This window comes from Lemur catta, chromosome 7 (assembly GCF_020740605.2).
Source record: "Lemur catta isolate mLemCat1 chromosome 7, mLemCat1.pri, whole genome shotgun sequence".
NCBI classification, from domain to species: Eukaryota; Metazoa; Chordata; class Mammalia; order Primates; family Lemuridae; genus Lemur; species Lemur catta.
In genome coordinates, this window is record NC_059134.1 from 96,524,826 (window position 1) to 96,550,665 (window position 25,840).

At 58.5% G+C, this 25,840-nt stretch overlaps 1 protein-coding gene across 4 annotated transcripts; it reads right to left on the reverse strand.

Annotated features, from left to right (window-relative positions):
* Positions 1–2,186: 2,186 nt before the first annotated feature.
* On the reverse strand, positions 2,187–25,231 carry TNKS1BP1 (tankyrase 1 binding protein 1). 4 transcript variants are annotated; one of them, XM_045558076.1, is made up of 12 exons: positions 25,144–25,231; positions 22,135–22,243; positions 20,461–21,079; positions 18,887–18,956; positions 13,949–15,313; positions 9,843–12,001; positions 4,947–5,313; positions 4,545–4,695; positions 4,287–4,423; positions 3,421–3,578; positions 3,114–3,186; positions 2,187–2,619 (listed from the first exon to the last, which is right to left on the reverse strand). In XM_045558076.1, the coding sequence occupies exons 2-11, from the start codon at positions 22,226–22,228 to the stop codon at positions 3,126–3,128; spliced, it is 5,181 nt and encodes a 1,726-aa protein (XP_045414032.1). In that variant the 5' UTR covers positions 22,229–22,243; positions 25,144–25,231; the 3' UTR covers positions 2,187–2,619; positions 3,114–3,125. The 4 variants fall into 4 exon arrangements, with proteins under 4 accessions (XP_045414032.1, XP_045414034.1, XP_045414031.1 ...); XM_045558078.1 differs by having other exon boundaries at positions 22,135–22,246; positions 25,144–25,205; XM_045558075.1 differs by lacking the exon at positions 25,144–25,231 and adding an exon at positions 22,581–22,690 and having other exon boundaries at positions 22,135–22,246.
* Positions 25,232–25,840: the final 609 nt, after the last annotated feature.

The following is a 25,840-nucleotide window of genomic DNA, read 5'->3' on the forward strand; positions in this document are numbered from 1 at the left end:
GCCTCTGTGGTCACAGCCCGTGTGTGTTGCCCTCCTCGCTCCCTGACGGCACCACTGCCCGACAGTGGGAGAGAGTGGGACACCCCAATCCACACTCAGGACTGGCTCTGCCTTTCCCGGAAGTGGCGCCCCTGCCTCGTCTCCCTCCCAGCACAGAGCCCGGGACGCTGGGATCGGCCCAGGCTCCCAGGCTCCGTTTGTTCCTCTAATGAGTCTTAAGTGTTTGGCTTGGGCTTCTGCCAGGCCTACTGCTGTGGGGAGGAGGGGGCAGGAGAGAATGGGACAAAGCTCATGCCAGCTCAGCTCTGCTGGGCCCAGGGAGGACTGGCACAGACCCACCCAGGGCTGCAGCCAGGCACCCCCATGAGGCCCACAGCCTTTCTTTACCCTCCACGTCAGGGGCTTCCCACAATGCAGATTCCTGGGCACACCTCTAGGATTGGAGTCCTGGAGGTAGGCCCAGGAATGTGCATTTTCAATAAGCACCGCAGGAAATTGTGATACACAGTGTGGTCTCAGAAACCCTGCTCCTGGCCGGGAGCGGTGGCTCACGCCTGTAATCCTAGCTCTCTGGAAGGCCGAGGCGGGTGGATCGCTCGAGGTCAGGCGTTCGAGACCAGCCTCAGCAAGACCCCTGTCTCTACTAAAAATAGGAATAAAAATTACCTGGACAACTAAAAATATATATAGAAAAAATTAGCCAGGCATGGTGGCGCATGCCTGTAAGTCCCAGCTACTCGGGAGGCTGAGGCAGTAGGATTGCTTGAGCCCAGGAGTGTGAGGTTGCTGTGGGCTAGGCTGATGCCACGGCACTCACTCTAGCCCGGGCAACAAAGTGAGACTCTGTCTCTGAAAAAAAAAAAAAAAAAAGAAACCGTGCTCCAGGAAGTCAGTAATAGGGATTTGGGCTGCTTTGTAAATTGTGTACACAGCTTTGGTCAAATTCTCAAATTCGGTTGATAGTCTCCATACTCTTTAAATAAAAAAAAAAAAAGGCTAAGCAGCACTAGTAAATGAGACGGTGTCTCAGTTCAGCTGTCGCTCTGATCTGCCATAGCTCGGAGATTCCGTTCAGGCCTCCGTCCGGGCGAGGTCACAGGACCCTCTCTTGTTCCGAAGCCCCAGGGAAAGACGATGCCGGCCCTGAAAGGCTGGCAAGTCTGGGGAAACCAGGAAGACAGAGAATCAGGCTGAGGGACAAGAGGATGCCAACGGCCAGGGGATCAGGTGGGGAAGGACAGAGCCTGGGGGGCATTCCAGAATGCCAGGGCCAAAAGGACCCTTAGATATCAAAGGAACCAACCCCCTGGCAAGGAGGGTAAATTTCCACCGATACCCAGTCCTCCCTGGCCACACAGCTAAACTGCATTTCCCAGTCCCCCACAGTTAGCCAGGGCCATGAAGGGACTTCTGCCCAGTGGAATGTGGGTCTCTGCCATGGTCTGAATGTTTGCGTCTCCCCAAAATTCCTATGCTGAAATCCTAACCCCCAAGGTGATGGTATTAGGAGATGGGGCCTTTGGGGAGGGGATTAGGTCACAAGGTTGGAGCCCACATGAATGGGACGAGTGCCCTATAAAAGGCCCCAGAGAGCTCCCTTGCCACCATGTGAGGACACAGTGAGAAAGCACCATCTATGAACGTGAAAACAGGTCCTCACCACACACGGAATCTGCCAGTGCCCTGACCTGAGACTTCCCAGCCTCCAGAACTGTGAGGAATATATTTCTGCCGTTTCCAAGCCACCAAGTCTATGGCATCTTGTATTAGCAGCCTGAACGCACTTACTTTCCCACAGGACTTCCCCCTCTTTCCACTCGACGCTGCGGAGGACTCGGCCCCAGAAGATGGCTGAGCCACAACAGGGAAAGAGCCTGGGCTCTGAAAGACTTTGAGGCACAGAGTGCTCCCCCACCAACCCACCCGGGACTGTGCCATGGGTGAGCTTGTTGTGTTAAGCTACTGAGATTTGGGGGTGGGGGCAGCACCTCAATTAGCAACCAGCCTATTATAACCAATACAGCTTCCTCAGGGACGCTGAGCCCAGTACACAGAAGGGTCACGACGTGCCCAATGTCAGAGCGAGCTCCGGGTGAGACAGAGCTAGAACCAGCGTTTTCCAACTACGGCCCTAGACGAGGGGAATGGGCAGCCATGACCTCACCCCACAACGTGGAGAGCACCAATTCCCAAAAAACTTTATTTATTGTTTCAAGTGGCAAAACGTCATTGGTCTCTGTGGGGCACCTGGCGGGGCAGAGGGAGACCCGGGCTGGGGGAGGGGTAGGACTCTGCCCATTACAAAAATCAGAGGCTTTTTATAAAAAATGCTATAAATTGGTATCAAAAGAAAACCCAAGGGAGGCTGGAGGAGAAAGCAGAGAGGGAGAGGGACCAAAACTTTCGACCGCTAGTGACGGAATCAAGGCTGGGAGGGAAGGTGCAGGGGTGGGGGTTTGGGGAGGTGATACAAAGTGCATAAATGTGCCTCCCAGACACTCCTCAGAGGTGGAGGGGGACAGAGGCTGCAGCCTGAGGCATGGTGGGGCTCCAGCCGTCTCCTCGCCCGGGGACCCCGCAGGAACAGGCACTGCCTGAGACTGCCAGACGGGAGAGGCCCTGCAGTGGGGAGGGAGGGAAAGAGGTCAGGAGAGGACACCGTGGAGGCTCCGGCTTCCTCTCCCCCACACCCCTCCCGGCTCCCACAGCTGAGCCCAGGCGTGAGAAAGGTCCCTCCTGGGACCTGGGGCCTGGGGGCTGTCCCCAGGGGTCTCAGATCACACAGGCTAGCTGACCACACTCAGGCCAGACACAGGGCATAGGGGACTGTCTTGTCTGTCCCTGAGCCCAGGGAGGCAGGCTGGGATGACAGCCCTCCTCCTCCTCTTCCATCCCTGCCAGATAACACCCTGCACTGTGGACAAAATCTAGGGGGAGCCCAGGGCCCCACCGAGTCTCCGGAGGTTGGCTTCGCCTGCCTGTTTCCAGCCTCGCAGAGAGAGGGGCACGGGGAGGTAAGGGCCAAAGGGGAACAGGCCTCCCGAGTTCTCCAGGGCAGGCCCCACTCACGCCCAAGTCCCAGGCTGGGTCCAAGCCCAGGAACCTGCCCTCACCTCAGTGACTTCTCAGACCTTCTTCTTCTTCAGCTTCAGGGCCTGCAGCCAACTAGGTGACGATCCCTCTGACCTAGAGGGCAGAGGGCAAAGTCCAGAAGGCAAACTTTGGGGAAACTGAACACAATGAGGAGGCGTGTAGGGACAGAAACCCCCCTCCAACCAAAGGCTGCAGGGACCGGAACTCTGCCACCAATTAACACAGTTCACTATGTCAACCTTCTCTCTGAGCCTCTGGTTTCCAAGTGGGGGCTCCCCTTTTCAGGCTAATACCGTGGGGTCAATGCCCAGAGCTCAGGGAACCTACCCTGAGGACTTCTCCGGCTTGGGAGGTAACGCGAGAGGCTTCCCCAGCCCCGGGACCTTGCAGGACTTGGAGCGCTGGACTGCGGACTCTTTCTGGCTGGACTTGCTCTCCGCCGGCTCCCCTTCCTCAGCCGAGCGGTTCCGGGGGCGCAGCTTGGCCTGGGAGACAAGTCCAGATGCAGACAGACGTTAGAGGAAGAGGCAGAAGGATCGACAGAGCACCGGGCCTTCTCCGAAGAGTATGCAGTCCCCAGAATCAGACGGACACCCCCATGCAGTAATTTCACCCCCATGCACGTGGAGTCACTTAAAGATGCGCTTCCCTCAGAGCTGAGCCAAGCTGTGCACACAGTAGGTCCTCAAGAAGATACTGCTGGATTGAATTCAGACAAACTGGGCTGGACAAAGCCAGTGCCGACCTCCCACCCCTGTTCCCTCTGCCCGCCGCGCCTCCCACAGCCAACTCCCGTGCCTGCCTCAAGGCTAAGATCAAATGTCTACAAGCGCCTTCCCCATGTCCACCACCCCCATTAGGAAATAACTCCTCCCTCTCGGAACAGGCCCAGCCCTTACTCTGCCTCCCCAGTGACACCTACCCTTCTCCCCTCACCCAAGCTAATTCTGGGCATGGCTCGTGTCCCCCCCGCCCACCGCCCCGAGGTTCCAGGACAAGAACCCAGCTTGTTCTTCCCTCCTTCCTGCCTGGCACACAGCACAGGGGCCAGCAGGGCACAAAGGGATCTTCTGGGGCCCTCACTGGGGAGAAGCAACGGGAGAGGACAACTGGGGAAGTGAGAAGACGGACGGAGAGAGGAAAGGCTGGATGCCAGCGAGGCTGGATGTGCTTGCTGAGTGATCAGACGGTACCTTCAGGGCGGACGGGCTCAGGCCGGGAAAGAGGTTGACTTTCAGCCCCTTGGTGCCCAGGGACATCCGCGTCCGGCGGCTCTGAGGTTCCTCCGCTACCTCTTCGTCCGAAGACGGCACCCGAGAAGCCCGTGGCTCTGCAAAGGGCCAGGGAGGGGGCTCTCAGCACACCCAGATCACCTGCCCCAGTCTCTGCACAACCTGGGCCAACGCCCCAGATGTCCACAGAGACACCATCAAACGATACATCGGTCCTACCCGTGGAGTCCTGGAACAGGCGTGCGTCCGAGTCTGCTGCCTCCGACAGGCCTAGGGTACCTCCGGGCCGGATGGCGGGGGCTCGGTGCCCACGCTTGCGCCCCAGGTTAGCACGGCTGCGATACATGGCACTGTCGAGGATCTCAGTGTCCTGCACGAGACAATGGTGGCACCACTGCCATTGCCGCCCCACGGCCCTGCCCCACCCCACAGGAGCCCCACGACAGCAGCAGGCCACGAGCTGAGCCGTCCCTGCTCCTGTTCACGTGACGTGCCCACAGCCCTCTTTCTGCCTCCTGGACAGAGACCACCAGGGAGGCTCCAGGAATGGGACTCCGACATTCCCACCCACATTCCCCCCACGACAGCCCAGCCACTGCCCTGGGCTCACCACCCACTGACCTCAATGAAGGAGAAGTCCTGACTGGGGGCGCTGGGGAGAGGCCCTTGGGAGGGGCGCTGAGGGGTCGGGGCCGGCCCCTGCTCACCCCGCCCTGCCCCTGAAGGACCCCAGGTGCCGTCCACGTCTTCCGTCCGGCTGGCTTCCCCATCAGGCTGGGGCCTCCAGGAGGGCAGAGGGTCCCCGCCAGGCTCCAGAGGCGCCCCTTGGTCAGCACCTGCTGTGGCTCCTTCCTCCTCCAACTGGACCCTGAGGCCCGAGGTCACCGACTCCCCATGGGCCACCGTCCGGGAGCTGCTGGCGGCCAGCATCTCCTCCAGCAGGCCCTGGGAGCCAGAGGGCGGGGAGCGGGCTGGGCACCCGCCGGGGCTGCAAATGGACAGACCGGAGGACACGGTCACCCGTGAGGCCCCGTGTCCCTCCCCCGAAGCCCACTTCACGACATTCTCCTTCCCCCAGCCTCTCCCTCTCCCTCCTTTCCATGCTGTTCCCAGACTCCTCAGCAAGGATATGGCCAAGGCCTCGAGCAACAGCACACAGGGTAAGGCCTGGCGGGTTCAAATCCCTGAGACCTTGGATGAGTCCCTTCCCCCACAGACGCCTCAAGCTCCTCTGTATGGAGTCGATGCGGGTACGAAACAAGAATCTAAAGCACTTGGTATGTGCCCCATAAGTAACAGCTATCATTACTGCTGCCATCATCATTGCTGATGCTGTCGGTGTGTCCCCTCCCAGGTGCACCTGCCTGGGTGGTCACGCTCTGTGGGATGAGCCAGGACTAGCCCTCTGCCTGTCCAGGCTCATGTCACCCTCAACCCTCACACACTGATGTCGTTGAACAAGCCGTTCCCTCGCCTGAAAAGGTCCTCCCCACTGTCCTTTCATGTCCTTTGCCCTCCATTCAATTCCCCTTCTGATGCTGCCCATCCCCTCCCCAGGCACCGTGGCCACCTCAGCTCCTGCGTGTGCCAGCCCCTGCTGCTGTTCTGCGATTCTTTGCCCCACCGCCTGTCTGTGAGCTCCTCAAGGGCAAAGACAGGGTCCTTTTGCCTTTGTGCCCCCAGCACCTGGCCCAGAGCCTGGCCAGGAGCCGGGCTGAGCAAACATTTGCAGAGTGAGCGAGAGGCCGGGTCACCTTGGACCTCGGTGGAACTTCTGCATCTCCTGCCTGCTGCTCCCCCTAAACACGACACAGGCGCACCACATACACTCACTAATCCACACCTCACACTGTCCGCTGCCACTGCCTGAAATACAGACACACACTCACGCACTCATCACACACACTGAGGCAGGAAGCATGACACTGTTCGCCTGTCACTCCCTCGAGACACACCTTGCACCCACCACACCTGCCGGCATAGCCCAGAGCCCCACCCGACACACACATGCACCGCACACGCACACCACACAGGCTGCCCAGGAGCCAGGTCGCTGGTTCCCACCAGGACTGGAGGGGACGGAGATCGAGGCAGGTGAGGCAATACCGAGCAGGAAGGGGGGCAGAGAGAGAGAACACGTGTCAGTCTGTCCTTCCAGGAGCTGCTGACAGATGGAAACTGAAGCGGCCTGGGAGGGGGGAGGCGGCGGGGGGGGGCGCGGTGGTGGGGGCAGCGGCAGCACACAAGGCAGCAGAATGGGAACAGCCTGGACGGGGGCCAGAGCCAGCTCACCCTGACGACCAGCTTAAAATCAGGGAGGCCCAGGAGGGAGGAGGCGGCCACGGCACCCCACCCAGCCTGCAGAGGCCGTGCCCAGAGCCTCTCCCTGGGGTGGGGCAGGCCCCGCGAGCTAAGGGGATGTGAAACACCCGACAGGAGCTGGCAACGTGCACCCCCAGAGCAAGAGCTGGCCCCAAGCCATGCAGGCAGAGGTCAGTGGAGGGAGCTCGGGGGCCCTGGGGGTGGCCTTGAGGAGTGGGGAGTAGGGAGAGCCCTGAAAGTACAGGGTACGTCAGCCCTGCAGGACTGCCTAAAACCCCACTCACCCTTCACCCCGGAACACCCACAACAGAGGCCTTCCCGGCAGGGGGGCAGGAGAGAGGAGTGGTTGGGAACGTGGGTGCCAAGCCCTGCCACTCCAGGACAGAGCTTGCCTATGTCCCCTACTGCACCCGTGGCTTTGGCCACAAGTTACTTGCCCACTCTGAGCCTCCGTTTCTTCATCTGTAAAATGAGGTTAATAAAAGTACCTAAATTTTGCCGTGTTTGTTGGCAGAAATACGTGCCTAGCACATACGAAGCACTTGGTAAATATAACAAATTAATAGGCTAATTATCATCACTCACAACGCGGGTCCCTGGCCTGGGAGGACGTGCCTCATCTTACACTGCCTATACCCTGCACCCAGCCTAGACTTTAGAGTATCCTGAAGGCTGTGACTCTACCCAAACCCACACTCCGCCACTGCTCCAGGGACAAATGTGGGGGCTAGATCTGCAAACAGTCAGCTCCCCAGTGTTCCGGTGGAATGATGTGGCCAGAGGAAAAGCAGCTGGCCTCGATGACAGACACACAAGCAGGGCGCCCAGGCAGGACCACAAGGCTGGGGCCCGCGGGGACATGAAGAACCCACAATCACCAGTTGTGGGAACTTGGGCAAGCCACACTGCCTCTCTGCACCTCGGTTTCCCCAGTTCTGTGAGAACTAATTAACTTAGTCCTCACAAAAAGCCTATGAGTACTGCGTGTAAATTATTCCCAATTTACAAATGAGGAATTAGAGGCCCTGAGAAGTAACTCGCCCAAGGTCACAGGGGTGGTGACGGAACCAAAGCCATAACCTGGCAGATGGACCCAAAGTCAGATCACTCTGAGTTACTCTCAAAGACTTCTCATTACAAAGGGACCCTCCAAAATTTTCTTTAAAGAGCAACTTGCTATAATCTGGTTTCTCTTCAGATCGTATAAATCTCTTGCCTTTTAAAGAGCAACTTTCCATAGTGTAGAATTTCCCTGCGTCAGATGCTTACTTAGCTCCCTGAACCTTAGTCAAATAAGTCTGGGAACCGCTGCACCACACACGTCTGGGGCGCTAATGCGTGCTAACACGCACGCTAAGTCTCCCGCACGGCCCCGGCATCTTCCAGACATATCCAAGGACTGGTATTCTTGGGGACACGCTTTAGAAAAGGCTGCCCAAAAGCATAAAATTCAAACAAACCTCTCTAAGGCAACAGTTTCCTTTCAGCTTTGGGGGCACATTTTCTGCTGCACACCACGAGGCTCCCCTTCCACCACGGCCAAACCCTGAACTTGGGTAAAGTCAGCACAGGCCAGATTACGGTAACATGGACAGAAAAACCTGGGCATGTTGAAGGCACGACGGGACCAAACTCAGACAACGGAGAGCTTCTCTGCCTCCCTCAGAAGGGAAAACGGAGCTGTGGGTCCCACCCCGTGCTAGCCTAAGGGTCTTGAACCCAGCGGCCACCGCTGAAAGCAGTTAGTAGAAACAAGCTGGAAAAGGGTATTGCTGACTCTGTCACCTTGAGCGGGTCACACCACCTCTTGACCTGCCAACAGAGGATAAAAACCCCTTTCCTGCTTCCCAGGGCAGCTGTGAAGATCAATGAGGTAAGACGTGCACTGAGCATGGGGCATGCAGAGTTGTGCGAGTCCCGGGAAGAGAAATTGGGAGCCACCGCGCCGAGCCTGCACCGGAACGTTAGAGCTGGAATCCCAGGTTTCCAAGTCCAGCTGTTAGAAATAGGCTCAGAGAGTCCAGCAACTCGCTCAAGCTCACAGGAGCCTCCCAACTCCTAGTCCTGTGTATGGCCTTCCCTGCAGTCTTCATCGCAGCCTCCCCCAACTCCCCCCTGGACAGCTGAGTCTCCAGAAAGCACCTCCCCCCAACCCCCCTGGGCCCATGCTTGCCATCTTCCTCTCTCCCACCTCCTCTTCCTCCTCCATCCCAAATGCCTCTCCTGACCTCCCTGTCCCCAAACCCCCAACAAGCCTCTCCAGCCCCTTCCTGGTCCCTCCTTCTCCCCTCCCACTATAGCCAGCCCCCTCCACTTACAACAGTCCCCAACCAACACCTCCCTTCCCTGCCCCCTGCCCCATGAGAAGCTCCCAGTCCAAGGCTGGAAAAGGTAAAATGTTCTACTCCCTAAAGAGAATAAAATAAAATCTCGGTGGATGGAAATGTTAATGAAATAGATGCAATGTCTTTTTAGCACCCTTCCCAAACGCAAAACCATGTCAGTGGGTTGTAAAACATCCCTGAGACAGACTGTGGTTGGCCTGTAAAACTACCAGTCTGTTCCTTTGGAAAGTTCTCTTTCAGCAACTTTGCGCACAGAGGCCAAGGTCATGGGGCCAGAAGCCAGGTCCCAACACCCTTCAGGTTCTTAAACTTGCTCTTCCGGGCTCTGCGACAGGGCAGGCAAGAAGCACCAAGTTCCCAGGAGACCCTTCTGAGAACCAGTGAGTGTGGCACTCCCGGCTGCAGTGGCAATGGCCAAGAAGACACAGAATCCTCCTTCCTTCACCAACGAAAACACCCATGTTCCACGGCCCAGGAGCACCTGTGGCTCAGGCCTGTGAGGCCTGGGGAATGACCACTGTGTATAAGAGTAGAAACCACCAGAAACTATCCAATTTGTGACAAGTACCACTTCCCCCTGCACTGTCACAATTCAAAATCGCCAAGAAAGCCCAAAACGTGGGTTACAAAAGAATAACACCTCAAACATTACAGTCATCCTTCAAAAAAGGAACTCACCTGTGTGTCATATCATTTTTTTTAAAGTAGAAATAAAGATTCATAGTTCAGAATGTCTCAATTTTCCAAACACTAAAAGTTCTTGGGAAAAACTCTTTCTTCCCCCTTCAAAGGTTCCTTTTTTCGGACAGCTGTGGCATTTCCCTCCCACACGAGGATGGGGTTTCCTTACCTGGCTCCAAAGCTGGGGCCTTCTCCTGTCTCCATTCTGGGGTCTTCAGGGTGAGTCTCCAAGGAAGGGAAGGAGCTGTCCTTGCCCTGGGTCTCTGGCTCACTCGTCTCGCCGACCCCCAGCTCCCTGGCCACCATGGGGTCTCTGGCCTCCAGGCCAGGGGACAAGCTGCTGCTGTTCCCAAGGCCAAGCTCTGGGCACTTGCTGACCTCTCCCACCCCACGCTCCCTGGCTTCACTCGGGGCCCCAAAAAGCTCCACGTTCCGGGGCCCCAAGTCCTGGGCCCAGCCCATCTGCCCCACTCCACATCCCCGTGGCTCCCGGGCACCTCCAGACTCCAGGTCACAGGGCACCTCCAAATTCCTCAGGCCCAGGTTGTCACCCCACTCCATCTGGCCCACCCCCAGCTCTCTGGGCTCTCCAAGGCTGCAGCCTGCCCCCGGGGCCATGTTTCTCAGCCCCAGGTCAGGGGTCCAGTCTGCCTGTCCAACTCCACGCTCCCTTGATGTAAGGAACTCTTGGGCCTCCACCCCTGACCAGTCGGTCTGCCCCACGCCACTCCCTCTGGCCTGGCTGTGGCCCACCTCCCCCGCCATAGCCAATTCTCTGCTCCTCACCCCAACATCAGAAGTCCAGTCCTTCTCCCCAGCTCCAATCCCCCTGGGCTCTTCGGACCTTCCACCTTCCAAACGGCTGGCCAGGTCCACGTCTCCCAAGCCCAGGTTGTCTGACCAGCCCATCTGTCCCAAGGCATTCGCCCTGGTGTCACTCGAGCCCCCAGAACCCACACAGCTGGACACTTCCAAGTTCCTGAGACCCAGCTGATCAGTCCAGTCCATGGGCCCGGCCGTGGTCTTCCCAGGAGGCACAAAGTGACCACCTCCCATCTTGCTGGAAGGGCTCAGGCCAGCACCACTCACTCGGTCGTCACCAATGATGCCAAACTGATAGCTCCTCTCGGGGGCCTCGACACAGACGTCCCCGCTCCAGTCTTGCTGCCGGGGGCTAAATGCCACCTCTGGCTGGGGGGCAACACCGAGGCTGAACTCACCAGCCCAGCCTCGCTTCCCCATCTCCCCATCTTCCAGGTCGGCATCGCCAGGGCCCTGAGCCCCCGCCTGCTGTCTCTCCTGCAGCCCTCCCGCCTCGTGGAAGGCATCGCTGCCTTGCCAGGTGCTCTGGTCTCTGTGCCCAAGTGCCCCATCCCGCAACGGGGTGGTGCTGGGGCTGAACAAGCCCCCGGATTCTCTCTCTTCCGGCCGGCCTGTGTCTCCACTGGCCTCGCCAAGGCTGTCCTCACCACTCTCAGTCTTCTTCTCAAATTCCTCATCCTGCTGCTGGGCTTCCTCGGGGCTGAACCCGGAGCTCAGGGCCCTCATTCCGAAGCCTCTGTCCTGGGTGCCGATGGTCCTGGAGCTGCCACCGCTGCTGTAGTCCCTCATCCAAGCACTCTTCCCAAACTCCTGGTCCTGAGCGTCTGCACCCCGGCTGCCGTAGCAGCCAAGCAAAGAATCTCTCTTTTCAAACTCCCGGCCCTGCTCCTCGGCATCCTGGCTGCTGAACCTGCCCACATGGTCCTTCTTCCCTGACTCCTGGCCCTGCTCATCCTCATCCTGGCCAGTGTAAGCATCCAGAGAATCTCTTTTCCCAAACTTCCAGTCCTGAAGGCTCGCATCTCGACTGCTGTAAGTACCCACCGAGTCTCTCTTCCCGAATTCCTGGTCCTGGAGTTCCGCGTCCCGGCTGGAGTAAGTACCCTGGGAATCCCTCCTTCTGAACTCCCAGTCCTGAACGTCTACCTCCTGGCTCCGCTGAGTGCCAAGGTGGGCTGGCTTTCCAACGACCCGGTCCTGGGCTGGGAGCCCCCCCGGGGCAGACGCTTCCCTCTGGTCTTGGCCACTGCTGACCTCAGCCTCCTCCTGGCCGATGCTGCACCTGCTGGCCCACTCCCGGGTGCTCCCTTCCCCCACTCCTTGCCCATACTTGCTGGCCCAGTCCCTCTCTCCAAGGCCTGGGTCTCCTCTAGGGCTTGTGCCCCCAAGGCCATAGTCCTGAGAAGCACCTTGGCACCAGCTGGAAGGACTGAAACCGCTGGGATGTGGGTCTGCTGTGATCCCAAATTCACTCTGCAGATCTTTCTGGGCCCAGCCAAGGAGTCCCTGGGAATCAGAAAAAGAATAGAGACAGACAAAGAAAGAATGCTGAGTCAATCGAGATGGGAGTCAACCCTGCCTAGTGCCTGACAGCCCCACTTTGGCAACAGAAAGCTGTGTGACCTTGAGCAAATAACTTGACCACTCTGGGCCTCAGGGCCCTCACTTTTAAATGAGGATAATTCCTACTGTGTGGGGCTGGCATGACCAAGCATCCAGCACAGTGCCTGACACACAACGGGCACTGCATCCATGATCCCATGGTCATGTTTACAACCCTTGGGCAATAACTGGCTGACAGCCACAGAAGTCCTGCCTGGAGGAGAGGTCTTCATGTAGGGACTGGGAGGGGAAAGGAGGTCACTTTCAATTAGGAAAGGTCAAGACTCAAAGCCCCTCCGCAACCTGCCTTGCAAGGCAAAATTCTAACACCAAGCAGACCCCTTCCAGCCTGCCCTTCTTCCCTAAGGACGGCGCCCCTGCCTAGCCCTCCCCAGGAAGGCCTCTCGGCTCTCACCTCAGCCCTCACCTCAGCCCCAGGAAGGCAGGAGGGGCAGCCTCTGGCACAGGAGAAAATCCAGCCAGGGCTTCTTGTACTCCACCCCCCTCACTCTCCCTGACTCACCCCCGCGGGCGGGAGAGCCCTGGGCTCAGGGCTTCGGAGCCTGCCGGCCTCATCCCGCAGCGCCGCGTTGGCCAGCAGCCGCTCCAGGACAGACATGCTGGCCTCCCCGTCCCCGGGCCAGGCCATGGCTCCCCGCTCCCCACCCCCCGCCCGCCCGCCCCAGGGCTGCTGGGTGCGGCCAGGCTGGGCGCAGGGACAGGGCTGGGACCTGTCCGACGGCTCTGGCTCTCGCTCACCCTGGCCCTGCTCCCTCCGGAGCAGCTGCAGCTCTGGCAGCCCCGCCCAGGAGCCAGTTGAGTCACCCACATCCCGGGACAGACACACCTACTGCAGGAGTCGGCTTGGTCTTAACCCTTCCTGTTCCTCCACCTTCTCCCCTGCCCCCAGGGCCCCCTGGCTCCTCCTCCTCTCCAGCCCCGCCCCTACCAGCACAGGCCAGGCTTGAAAAATAAATTTCAAAAGCCACCTGGCCCCTGGCCCTTAAATTCAGAGGCAGCCTGGTAGGAGAAAGGCCACTGGGCCGGGAACTGGTGCTGGCCCAGGCCCAGCCACCAGCTTGCTGGGGAACTAACTGCACAAGGCTCTGCCTCCTCTGGGCCTCAGCTGCCTGTCTGCAAAGCAGGTCTCGAGCTCAGTGCTAATAACTAATGTTTGTAAAAGCCAACACTTATTAAGCACTCACGATGAGCCAGGCACTATTCTTAGCACTTTACACATGTTATAACTCATTTACTCCTTACCATCGCCCTCTGATAACTTGCCATTGTTATCCACGCCCGTCCGCGAGATGCAGAAACTGAGGCAGCGGGTGGAAAAGTAACCTGCTCAAGGCCACTTCTGGGCAAAGAAACAGCAGAGCCTGGAGATGAACCCAGGCAGTCTGGTTCCAGAGCCCACACTCCAAATGGCTACGCTGTTTTGCCTTGAACGATATTCACAGACTGAATACCCAGCACCAAGGGCTTTGCATATCTCCCTGACCCATAATACAACTCTAAGAGGCCAACACTATTATGATGAAAGAACTCTGAAGCTTAGCATGAAGGCACATTCCCAAGACCAATCAGCTAGTGAATGCTGGAGTCGGGACAGGGACTCACGCTAAGCTCTACGTGCCACCCCGTGCGGCTCTGAGAGCTTTGCCAGACCTGAGAGCTACTAAGGAGCAGGTCCCCTGACCCCTGCCCCCCCCAGCTGCCTTGCTCACCGCTGGATCCCAAGCTCTTGACACAACAACACCCATGTTGAAAGAATGAAACCCACCCAAGCCCTGGCCTCCACCCTCAGAGCCACCCCCACCCCCACCCCCACCCCACGCCCATCCTCACCTCGGAGCAGGCACTGGGGGACTGTGCGTCCTTCAGCTCAGACCCAGCTCCCCGCCTTGCGCTGCCAGCGCTGGGCGGTGGCGAAGCCAGGAGGTCATCTAGCCAGTGAGAGCTGCTTTCTGGGCCTGCAGGCTCGGGAGACGCCCTATAGGAGTCTTGAGCTTCTGTCCTGGGTTGGGTGGTCTCAGCCCAGGCTAGGGTCACAGCCTCCTCCTCAACAGGCAGGGCCTGCCCAGGGCCAGGGACATCAGCAAAGAGGACACAGGGCTGGTCAGGAGGTGCTGGCTGCTGCTGCCCCAGGACCGGCTCCAGGACGGGCAGGGCTGCCTCCCTGGCAGCCACAGGGAGGGGGGACTCCTCTCCAGCCAAGGGCTCCCGATCCTCGCACCTCTCCTCTGCCTGCAGCAAGGGCGATGCAGGTGCACCCCCAGGTGTAGACAACGCCTCAAGGGGAACAGCTGGGGACTGAGGCTGACTCTCCCCATCGCCCCTCTGGGTTGGGGAGATGCCTGAATCATCCCCCTGCACCCAGGAGCTAGGCCTTCCTGGCCCCCCTGGAGCTGACCTGGTCCCTTGCCCCTGCTGGGACACTCCTTCCTCCCTGCTGGACACAGCCCAGTTGCCAGACTCAGCGGCCTCAGCTGCCTCACTGGCCTCGGTGATGGGGGAGGGGGGTGGGGAGTCCAGCCGCCACACACCCAGACCCGAGGGCCGCGTGGGAAAGGTCCATTCAAAGGACTGTGACAAGCTCCAGTTAGACTCTGTCCCAAAGGGACGATCCAAGGCCGACTGGCTCCCCTGGGTTTGGGGCAGGGCAGCCAGAGAGCCCCCCAGCTTCTCCTGGTCCTGGCCAGGTGGCCGGAGCACGCCTTCGGAGAATCGGCGCTGAGCCAGGCTGCTGGGGCGGAGGGCTGTGTCACCCTCGGATGCCCCCCCCTCCCTGGATGGAAACGTCCGAGTGAGACCCAGCAGCTCACCCCCCTCGATCAGGGGCCGGGGCGAGGAGGCTGGGGGCTGCTCTGGGCTGTGGGGCCCCGAGACCTCCTCAAGGGGAGGGCTGCTGGGTCTGGGAGCCTCTGGGGCTCCCTCCGCAGGGAGGCCCGGGCTAGGGGTATGACAGGGGCCCTCATCTGGCAGGGCTGCACTTGGGGACGCTGGAGTCACAGGCAGGCAGGGAGAAGCCTCGGCAGCTGCGGGACTCTGGGCTTCAGGCAGCTGAGAGTGGCGGGGAGAGCTCTCATCGGGCGAGTGAAGATAGAGAAACCCCGGGCCAGGGCCTGAGGCTTCGGCGGGGAGGCCTGGGCTGGCAGAGCCTCCGTTCTCTGCGGCAGGGCCTGGACTGGAGGGGACCTGGGGCTTGGAAACCTGCAAGAGGAAGTCAAGAGCCGTCATTCACCCCTCGGCTGGACGGGGGAGGCCCGTTCCAACCCCACAGAGACCCCCCACTCAGCTCCTCCTCAGGATCTCACCCCACAGACCAGGAGGAAACCAGGACTCGGGGGGCACCTCTCAGGAACACTTGGGAGGCCCCCGAGACGACCTGCGGCAGGGCTTCTCAAGCTCCTTAGGGTCACAGAGCCTAAGATTTGTGCACTGGCCTCTCGGCACAGGACTTACACAATGGCTTCAGTGGGACACCTGGGAGAGAAAGGGGGCGGAGGGGACACCAAGCACCTGGTGCTTCTTCACCGCTCCACTCTACCTGTCCCTGACCAGTGAGTCTCGCTCTGTCTGACCCCTCCCCTCCCAAGGTCACGCTTCCCTTGCTGTCCTCTCCAGTCATCACATACTAGGTCCAGGTCTGGGCAGAAATGGAGGTCCTGCTTGCTTCTCAAGGCTCCTTCATCCTCCCTCCCCCTGCAACACTCTAGTTTTGGAGCTCACACCCTAAAACTATGCCCCCCACAATGCTCCTGCTATCGTCCCCTACAAGCCCCTCACTCCTTAAAAAGCGTAGCTCCTGGATCACTGCAGGCCCCTCTGGCACCACCGGTAACTTGCCGTGATTTCCACAGCCAGGGTGACCCTTCCAGCATCCTGTTCCTTGACCTCCTTCCTCTTCCCCAGTGGTTTTGCAACCCGTCCTCTCCCAAGGTCACACCCTAGACCTTGTCCTTACCAGTGACAGCAACCCCAGCGTCAATCCCGGTGTCCCGCTCACCCACCCCCACTGCCAGTCTGTCCAGCCCTATTTCCCCAGCGCCCTCATTGTCAGCCCTTCTGGGAAGCACAGCCCATCAACCCCAACTCCTTCTCACCGCCCCTCCTGCCCGCCCCGTACCCCCGCTTCTCTTTGTACCACCATTAAAGTCGCTCTTTACACTCCGCCCAATTCCCTCGCCGCTTCATCATACTGTTTGATGTGTTTAGATGCAGCTCTCCCCGCACCAGGCCTGGCCCAGCTCCTGAGCAGCTGAGGGTGGCTCCAAAAAACTCACAACCACCACGGCTGGCCTTACTTCAGACCCACCACTGACCTCAAGCTGGTCCTAGGGCCGCCCAGAACCCCACCTCACTCCCCCTTTCATTCATGCCTGACACCGCCTGACTCTCCTAGGCAAAGCACCGCCACCTCCCCCATCCCATCCTCTCTCAGCTGATAGCCTTGCTTCCTGTCCCTGAGAACAGAGGCCACCAGCAGGGAACACCAGCACCCTGCACACTCACACCACCCACCACCGGCACCCTCACACCACCTACTGCCTGTACCCTCACACCCTGCACCTCACACCACCTGCACTCTGCACCCGCTCACCACCCACCCCCTGCACCCTCACACCACCTGTACCCTCTACCCCCACACCACCTGAACCCCACACCCATACCCTCACACCACCCGTACCCTCATACCACCCACACCCCACACCTCACACCACCTGTACCCTGTACCCCCACACTACCTGCACCCCACACCCATACACCATCTGCTACCTGCACCCTCATACCACCCACGCCCCACATCCTCATACCACCTGAACCCCACACCCGCACCCTCACACCACCCGCTCCCTCACACTCCCCACACCCTGCACGTGAGCCCAAGTGCTCTGCAATCAGGCACTGACTGTCCCGCTCACGGCTAAGGCCAACCCCTCCTCTCCCTCCTGCACCATTGATTTTTCCCTCTCTACTGGATCACTGCCATCATCACACAAACTGCTCTAATTTCTTCTGTCTTAGAAAAACAAAGAAGCAAACCAAAAAACCACTCAACTCCACATCTCTCTCTAGCTACCACCCATTTTCTTGAAAGCATCGTCTACACTCACTATCTATAGGTCCTCTTGTCCCATTCTCTCTCTCCAAACAGGCTTTTCCCTTCGCCTCGCCACCTAACTACTCTCATCAAGGTTGCCAGTGGCCTCCTCAGAGCTGAATCTGACTCTCGGTGCTCACCGTGGCTGACCTCCCACCCTGCAGGCTGCCTTCCCGTGGCCGGGCTCTCCTCGGTCTCCCCATCTACTCCTTCCAATCTCCTCTGCTAGGCCTCGGGGTCCTTCCACCCTGCACCTTCCCCACTGCCCTGGCGGTCTCAGCCAGTCTATGGACAATTCCCAAGTTTTTCTAACTTGCTTATCTTCCCTGAATACCAGACTCAACTATCCAACCTCCCGCTTGACGTCTCCAGTGGAACGTCTGAAAGGCATCTCTCACTCAGCAAATCCAGAAGTACGTGCCTCCTATCTCCCCCAATCTGCTTCGCCCTTGGAAGTCCCCATCTCAAGTAAATGGTGACCTCATCCTCCCGGATGCTCAGGCCAAAAGTCCTGGAGTCATCCTGGACCCTGCATCTGCTCTCTCTCCTCACATCGGTCTATCTGAAAGTCCTGTCCACTTCACCTCCAAATTCTGCCCAGAATCAACCGTTTTTCACCATCTCCACCACAGGCTGCCTCCAGGGTCCAAGCCACCATCATCTCTCTCCTGGATTATTCCAACAGCCCCCTGACTGGCCCCTGCTGCTAATCTTACCTCCCTGCAACTGGTTCTTAACCCAGCGAGCACGGTGACACTTTACAACCAAGTCAGCAGCATGTCACGCCTCTCCTCCAAACCCCTCCATGGCTTCTTCCCCTCACTCGGGCCAAAGTCTTTAGGGCGGCCTGTGAGGCTCAACGCAATCTGGCCCTGTTACCTCTCAGCCCTCACCACCACCCACCTCCTCCTCTCTCACTTTGATCCAGACGTCAAGGCCTTTGTACTTGCAGTGCCCTCTGCCAAGAATGCCGTTCCCCAAACAGGCACACAGCTCGCTCCCTGCCCTTCACGGTGGCACCCTGGTCCCGGCACTGTCTCCCCGCACCCAGCTCACAGCAAATGCTCAGTCACTGTTTGCTGGACGGGCAAGTGAGTGGAGTCAGGTCTCCAACACAGGGCAGGCAGCACAGCCTCTGGCCAGTGAGGGCTCTGCGAGCAAGGGCCACCCCATACCCCGGTTACCAGAGAAAGCTGGTCCCCATACCCCGAGCACACTGGTGGGAAGAAGTGGGGCTGTCACAGGAAACCCCCCAAAACTCTCCCCTCTTCTGAACCCAGGAAAGGCAGCCCAGCCAGGGCAAGCACTGGAGGCAGACGCCGCAGTGCCTGTCTCAGCCTGAACCTTTGTGGGCCCTGGCGTCCTTGCCTGCCATGTGGGACTAACAGGGCCCGCCAGCCAGGGTCATCACAAGGACTGTGACATGCCCAGCACAAAACAGGCACTTAATCAATGCAGCAGTTATAGGTATTATCATTACTGTTATAGCAAACAGCCTCGTGGCCTGAACCACACTTAGCCGCCTTGGGTCCCAGGCCCAGCCCTCAGGGAAGTTACCTTCTCCATGGGCCTCAGTTTCCCCATCTGAACTACAAGGAAGATGACACACATGATCTCAGATGACCCTTCTAGCTCTACAGTACTGTGATTCCGATTCATAACAGGAAGATAAGATAACTCACAGCAGCAAGTGGCTCAGAGCTGGCCGGCTTGGCCAGGTCCCCATTGACGGCCAGGTCAGAAGCGGGGGTCCTGTGAGGGAGAAAGACAGAAAATGCAAGCAAGAATGTTAAAGCCCGGCACAGAAGAGAGAGGGCGAGAGTCTCGCTATGCAACTTTCCCAGCAGGCAAAGGTTGAACCCCCCCGGGCATTTACTCCTGAGCCCTGCCTGGAATTACGAGGGACACAGACGCTGTCCAGTTGCCACAGAGCAAGTGGCCGCTCCCTGCCTGCACATGAACAGTTAAATTCCTCCAGCTCCTCTAGGAAAAGCATCCTGTATGCCCAGAACCCTCAGTGGTTCCCAAAAAGAGAAATCCTCCTTCCCCGAACCCATAAGGAGTTAAAGTTCTCCTCCAGCCAGGAAGAGTACAGCTGGTCCCGCTGCCCTGCCAATACTTCTTGAAGAAGGGCAAGGAGGAGGGGGAGGGGGGAAGAGTGATTTTCCAAGGTTGAAGTTGTTCCTCTTAAGCCTTGCTTGGAGCAAGGGAGGGAGGGAGGACGGAGGGCGGAGCTCAGCCTGGGCACCAGTGTGACCTCATGGCACACTGGTCTGGGACAAGCGAAGGGTTAACTCCAGGGCCAAGCCTCCAGACACTTTCAGGTGAGCGAAGGCAAGGCCAGGCGGCAGGGCAGGGTAGAGGCCTTCAGTTTCTAGCTCAGCCCAGGCCACAGCAGCCCTTCCCCTCACAGCAGCAGGAGGGGGAAGGGAGCCTCTGGGCCCAGCCCAGGGGACCTGCCAGGCCCCAAGCGGGCTCTCCCTGCCCTGAGGATGATCCCCGCACAGCTGACACTCCCGAGACCCCTCCGCCTCTGCCTCCAATGTCCTGGGTCCACCGCCCCAAGGGTGGTAGCCAGCCTTCCTTCACACTAGTGCCAACTCCAGAGAAGTGTATCATACGCAAATGTCTCCAGCCAGCCGTAATCTCTGCGCAGACACCAGCTAGCCTGGCATCAAGATGTGTTCCTATCTTATCTGTCCCATCAGATTCCTCCTCACGGGCAGAGACTGTGCCCTACTCGTCCTGACACATCCACCTCCACCCCAGGACTGGCACACTGCTCTGCCACGGTAGGAGCTAGCAGTTAGGACAGGAACAAAACAGACCCAATTTCAAACTCCATCCTCTGCCTCTAAACTTCCTGAGAGGCTATGCAGAGTCACAGTGAGCCTCAGTTTCCTTATCTCTAAAATGGGCCTAATAAATAGTCCCTTCAACAAACGGGATGGCCATGGATTCCATGAGGCAAAATTTGGTGCCCAGCTCTCCGTATACAGAAACTAAAAACAAACTTCTACACTGTACATTTGAACTCTTTGCTATAAACATGCATCAACTCTGTAAAGAGAATTGCAGCTTTTAAAGGCATACAATCTGACACCACCATCTGCTGGGGAATGCTTTGTGACTTAGATCAGGGTCCACCTGTACTCACCACACGTAACTAACCTGAAGGTAAAGGTCATAGCCTGGGGATACCTGCTGGGGCCCCAGCCCCCAACTAGCTCCCCCCAACCTCCCACCGCCCCCTCACCTCTCCTCAAGGGTCTTGCTGTGCTCCTCCTGGCACTCTGTGGAAGACTTTGCTGGCCCCTCCTGGGACCATCCCCTGGAAACGGTCCTGCCATCTTCATCCCTGGGGCCTGTGGCCACACCATAGCTCCTGGGGCCATATCGTGAGCTGCCATCGTGGTTAAACGAGAGACGGGAGCCCCAGAGGCGGTCAGGGCTGGCAGGGGTCTCCTTTCGAGGCTGTTCCATCTTGGCCAGGATCTCTTCCACCGTGGTGGCTGCAAAGCGCTCTGAGGCTGGACGGAAAGGGGCAGGGGCCTTCCGCACACCCCCCGGGGCGGCACATCGGGCTGGGGGTGTCAAAGGGGGCAGCTCCTCTTTCTCAGTCTCTTGGGTGGCTTCTCCTCCAGCAGGGGCCTCGGCTGTAGGCCTTGGTGCAAAAGGAAGGGGACGCTTGCTGCCACCATAAGGCTGGGGTCCCGCTAGCATGTTCATCTTCCTGGCAGAAGGCAACTCAGCCAAGGGACCCCGGGGAGGCCGAGGCCCAACGGGCACCAGCAGGCTGGGTTTGGCAGGCAGGGCTGGCTTGGCAGGCAGGGCCCGGGGTTTGGGCTTGACAGGCGGTTTGGCCGGAGGGTCACCTACCAAAAGGAAAGGGTTGGTGGGGGAAGCGCTGTCAGAAGAACCAGGAAGTAGAACCTCTTGTGGTTCTTGTCCCACCTCATCTCCCACCCTCCAATTTAAGAATTTTCACATCCTTCTAGGCACAAGTCAAATGCCAGCTCTTCCATGAAGCCTTCCTTGATTTTCTACACACATCTCAGAAGCATCTTCTTCCTTCTCCAAACTCCCAAAATGTTTAGCCAATTCCTCTTATAAGCTAAAGCTATTTGAACAGCCAGCCAGCACCTTATTTCTCCTGTACCCTACTTTGCACCAGACACAAGTTCTTATTAAATGAATGAATGAATGAATGAAAGAGCAAGTAAGCCAATAAACGAATGCCTCCCTGCCCACATCAAGCAGTCAGCCCCTATCTCCCCAGTCTAGTCCTTTCCCCTTACATGACGCCCTACTGTGTCATCCCAGCTAAATTTCTCCTCCCCTCCCCTAAAGCACCCCCAGGCCACCTCCCCACTGTCATCTGGTGTGTGATCAGGAATGCAAACTTACTGTTGACCTAAGTCAAACAAAATAAATCTGCTACAGGAAAAAAAAAACACACAACCAGAAACCTACCTTCCGTGTAGGATATTCCAATGCCAAATAAAAGACCTTGGAATTACTCACAGGCACAATCCTTCTAATAGAGTCCCATAACACCTACTCATTCCGACAGCAAAAGAAAAGAGTCTAGACAGGGAGCCAGGAGGCCTGGGCTCAAGCCCCATAGGTGCACTCCATTTCTCCCTCTTGGCCTCAGTTTCCCCTTCCGGAAAACACGTGGCTCAACCCACATCATCTCGAAGGTCCCCATCTGCTCTGCTGCCTGCTGAAGACCCAAGATCTCAAACTGTCCCAAAGTCTCAACAGAAGCTGAGAACCTTTCAGACTCATCCAGCACTTCCTCAGTACTCCTTCCCTCCTGCCTCAACAGAACCATCACTCAGCCACCCCCACAACAGAAAGGGGGTGCCGCCCCCGCCATTCCTGCCCTCCTCCCAGCCACCCCACCCCGCCCTGCACCCATCCGTACCTGGCTCGGGGCCAGCAGGCACCAGCTCCTCCTCCATCTCCCGGGGCAGTGGGGAAGCCATAGCTGTGCTTTCCCTGAGAGTAGATACTTTCATCACATGCGGCAGACCCTGCTTGAGAAGTGGGAAGCAGAGGGGTGTAAGCCAGGTGTCTGAAGACACAGGCAGAGAGACAGAGAGACAGAGAAGAGAAAGAAAAAGAGTTGGGCGTTGGCAGTAGGTTTAGCCGAGGAAGTCGCCTCTTTCCAGCAGGGGCCAAGTGTGGGACAGGAAGAGGGAACTGGGGAGGGGGGGTGAGTACAGGAGGTCATGGGAGGTTCCCAGCAGCCAGATTGTCAACTCTTCCCAGATCCTCTCCAACTGGTCTCCTAAGCCCCAAAGTCCAGGAGCTTCAGGGAGCCACCCACTGCTCCCTCCTCTGACAAGCTCTCCCAGACACCCCACTTACAGTCCCAAGGCGCCCCTTGGGTCAGGCGACCCCGCTGGAGCTATCTACTCTACTCGAGGCAGAGCAAGAGGGCCGCAAAGTCTGAAGTCTCTCCGTGAATCACCTCATGGGAGACGGGAAAAACCCGCTCCTCCCCAACCTGGGGCTCCGCCCCACCGCCTGCCTCCCCCTTCCCGCTCACCCTACCCTTCCTCCCTCCCCCCTGCAGCTGGGAGTGGTTCCCTCTCCCTCTCTCCCGGGTTCTCCTTCCACATCCCTGCCCTACTCCCCCCTCCCTCAGAGCTGTCTCATCCAAACACGGAAAAATAAGGAATAAAAAGTAAACATCTGGAATACATTTTTTTCTTTAATTTCTCAATCGCTTTGGCTTCAGCTTGGAATTTGATGAGGTAAAGCCAGGGCCTAGTCCTGTTGCCATAGCAATGGCCTCCCACTGGATTTCCAGAGCCTCGCCAAGAGGAAGGAGGAGCCGGCCCAGGCTTGGGCTGGGAGAACGGGACAGGGCTTGAGAACATCCGGGGGGTGGAGTGACTTGGGGGAAAACTCCCTGGGGTTCCCCCTTCCAGCACAGTCAGGGTGGGATAGCCAAAGCCTATGAAAAGGGAATAAGTGGACATCACTCACCAGCCCAGGGTTGACCTGAAGGAGTTTTGAGGGACACAGAATAAGTGACATAGTCCAGCACTATGGTAGAAGCCAAAGATACCCTTCCCTGAAGCCTGTAACAGGAGCTTCAAGGTCTGATATAGCAAGATTCAATGCTGGGTGTGTCTACCACTTTCTAACCATGTGACCTCTCTAAGCCTCAGTTTCCCTATCTGAAAAATGGGGTTATTGAGACTCTTAGGAGTCTTAAGTGATACAATGCATGCAAACTGCTTAGCACAATGCCTCAGCATACAGTAAGTGTCCAATAAATGTTGGCCATTATTGCTGTGATTCCATTCAGTGTCAGCAACGAGCTAACATCCCTGGTAACCACCTCCTCCTCTCCCCTGACCCCAGGCTATCAGCATTCCCAAACCATTCCTTCATTCCCCAGGCCTTAGTCCTGTCACCAGTTCTTCAGGTACTCCACCACCTCCTCAGTTCCCAGCCGGCTCAGGAAGCACCCTCCCACCGTCAAGAACCCCCAGGCTCTCCAGCCAGGGGGATAGACCCCTGCCTCTTTCATTCAAAAGCAAGGAGGATGTTTCTTATCACCTGGTGGGCACAGAGCCCTGTGGACAACCCAACCCTCTCCAACCAGCAAAGGGTACTGCCTCCCTTATAGTCACACAGGCCAGCTGGGCTGGAAAGACAGCACCACATTGAAAGAAGGAAACTCTGGTGCCCAACCTTTGCAAAACCCAGTCCCCCTCCCCCATCTCTGACCCTGCCCCAGCTTGTTTCAAAGATGGGAGAGGGTATGAAGACAGTAGAGAAACCCAGTACTGTCAACCCATTGGTCAGCCAACTACCAGGGAGGACTGCCCACTGTGGGTGGGTGAATAACTGTGCAGAGCCAGCCCCAGTGTGGGGGGGAGGGGCATATGATGGAAAAAATAAAATTAAAAAACACAAGATTGTTTCCTTGTCCTTGAAAATTATTACAAGGGACATGGTGTAGGTGGTTAGAGATGCAGAGGAATTGTCCCAAAACCGAAGAGCCCTTTCACCTGGGGGGCTTAATAGGCCCCTCTGCCGTATGAGGGGCTGCAGCAATGAAGGCAGGCACAGAGGCCCCAGCCAGGAGCCCCAGGTGACCAAGGCAGTGGCCAGAAGCTGCAAAATCACAGCAGCTCTGAGCACTCCCCATGCCCAGGCTGGGGGGCTTGGGGACGCGGGAGGAGAGATGAGCTGACCCCAGGGAGTGAAGGCCGCCAGAAGGGCTGGCTGGGCAGCTCCAGCCCCGCGCAGGCGGGGTCGCCCCTATGCACCACTGAATCTCAGGCCCGATCTGAGGCCGGAGAGGTCGGCAGGGACAGCGTGTAAACTGCTGGTAGAGGGAGGGCCAACGGGAAGACGGAACAGCCCGGGGCAAGGGGCTGTCTAAAGGGGCCCAGTGGGGAGCTCTGGACACAGAAGGGGCCGCGGCCCCCGAAGAGGAGGAGGAGGAGAGGGTGGAGGAGGAGGGGGTGGCGGCAGAAGCGGACCGGCGCGCGGGATGTGAAGCAGCAGGCGAACAGACGGTGGACTGGGGACGCGGACCGGGTGGGGGAGGACTGGGGTGGCTGGGGGCGTGCCGAAGAGCGGGAGGAGGGGGAAGCGCGGCCCCGGGGAAGCGGGAGGCAAGGGTCCCTCCAGCAGCTCTGCCCGCCCCCGGCCCCGCCCCAAGGCCTCGCCCCCTCCCCCCTTTCTTCTGCTCCGCCAGCACGAGCCCCAGACCATGCGCCCTGTGTCCCCGCGCACACACTCCAGCTCCCCCAGGCCCCCGGCGTCTCTAGAGCCCCCGGCCCATGCAAACTTTCCTGGCGACCCTCCCCACAACCGGAGGTCCCGGCTGGAAAGCGCCCACTCCTATGCCCCTCCCCCGCCCCATTCGGACCCCGCCCCCTCTGCCCGCCCGCCCCCGCGCACTCACGCGCTCCCCCGGGATCAGGCTCCGCTCGCCTCGGCGCCCGGACGCCAGTCCCCGCCACCACCGCCGCTGCCGCCGCCGCCGTCACCGCGGGACCAAGCCTGTGCGAGCCCGGCGGGGCCCCGCCCCTAGCCCCGCCCAGGGGCACGCCCCAAGACACTTCATGAATATTCATGAGCCGGTGGAAACCGGGAGTGGAAGTCCGAGCGGGATCCGTCCCACTGTAGGCAAACAGGCGGGTCCCAGTGCTCAATTATTCATGAGTCTTGCAAATGAGGGGCCAGCCCCAGGCTGGGTCTCGAGCGAAACTGACGCAATCCAGCTACAAGCGCTGGGGAAAAGGGCCACCGAGACGACTGCCTAGACTGCCCAGCCTCAGGCCCAGCCGCCTGCACTGATTGCAGCATCATAGAGCCACGGCTAGCAAGAAGGTAGCCGTTGGCGGACTGGAGAAGTTTCCTGTTAAAACCACCTGAGTCCTCCTAAGGACGTCCACAACGTGGCCTCCCCACGTGTGTAAATTCAGGCTTACAGCCACCGTTAGGAAGTCTGACAACTCTAGTTTCCTCGTTGGTGCCCTTTATCTCCTTTTAGGCCCCTTTCTCAGATATAGGTTCTTCCCAACCCTAAAACTTGGTATTTCCTTTTCCATAAGAACAAAAGCTTCATACATATTCCATAACTTTCCATCTCACTGCAC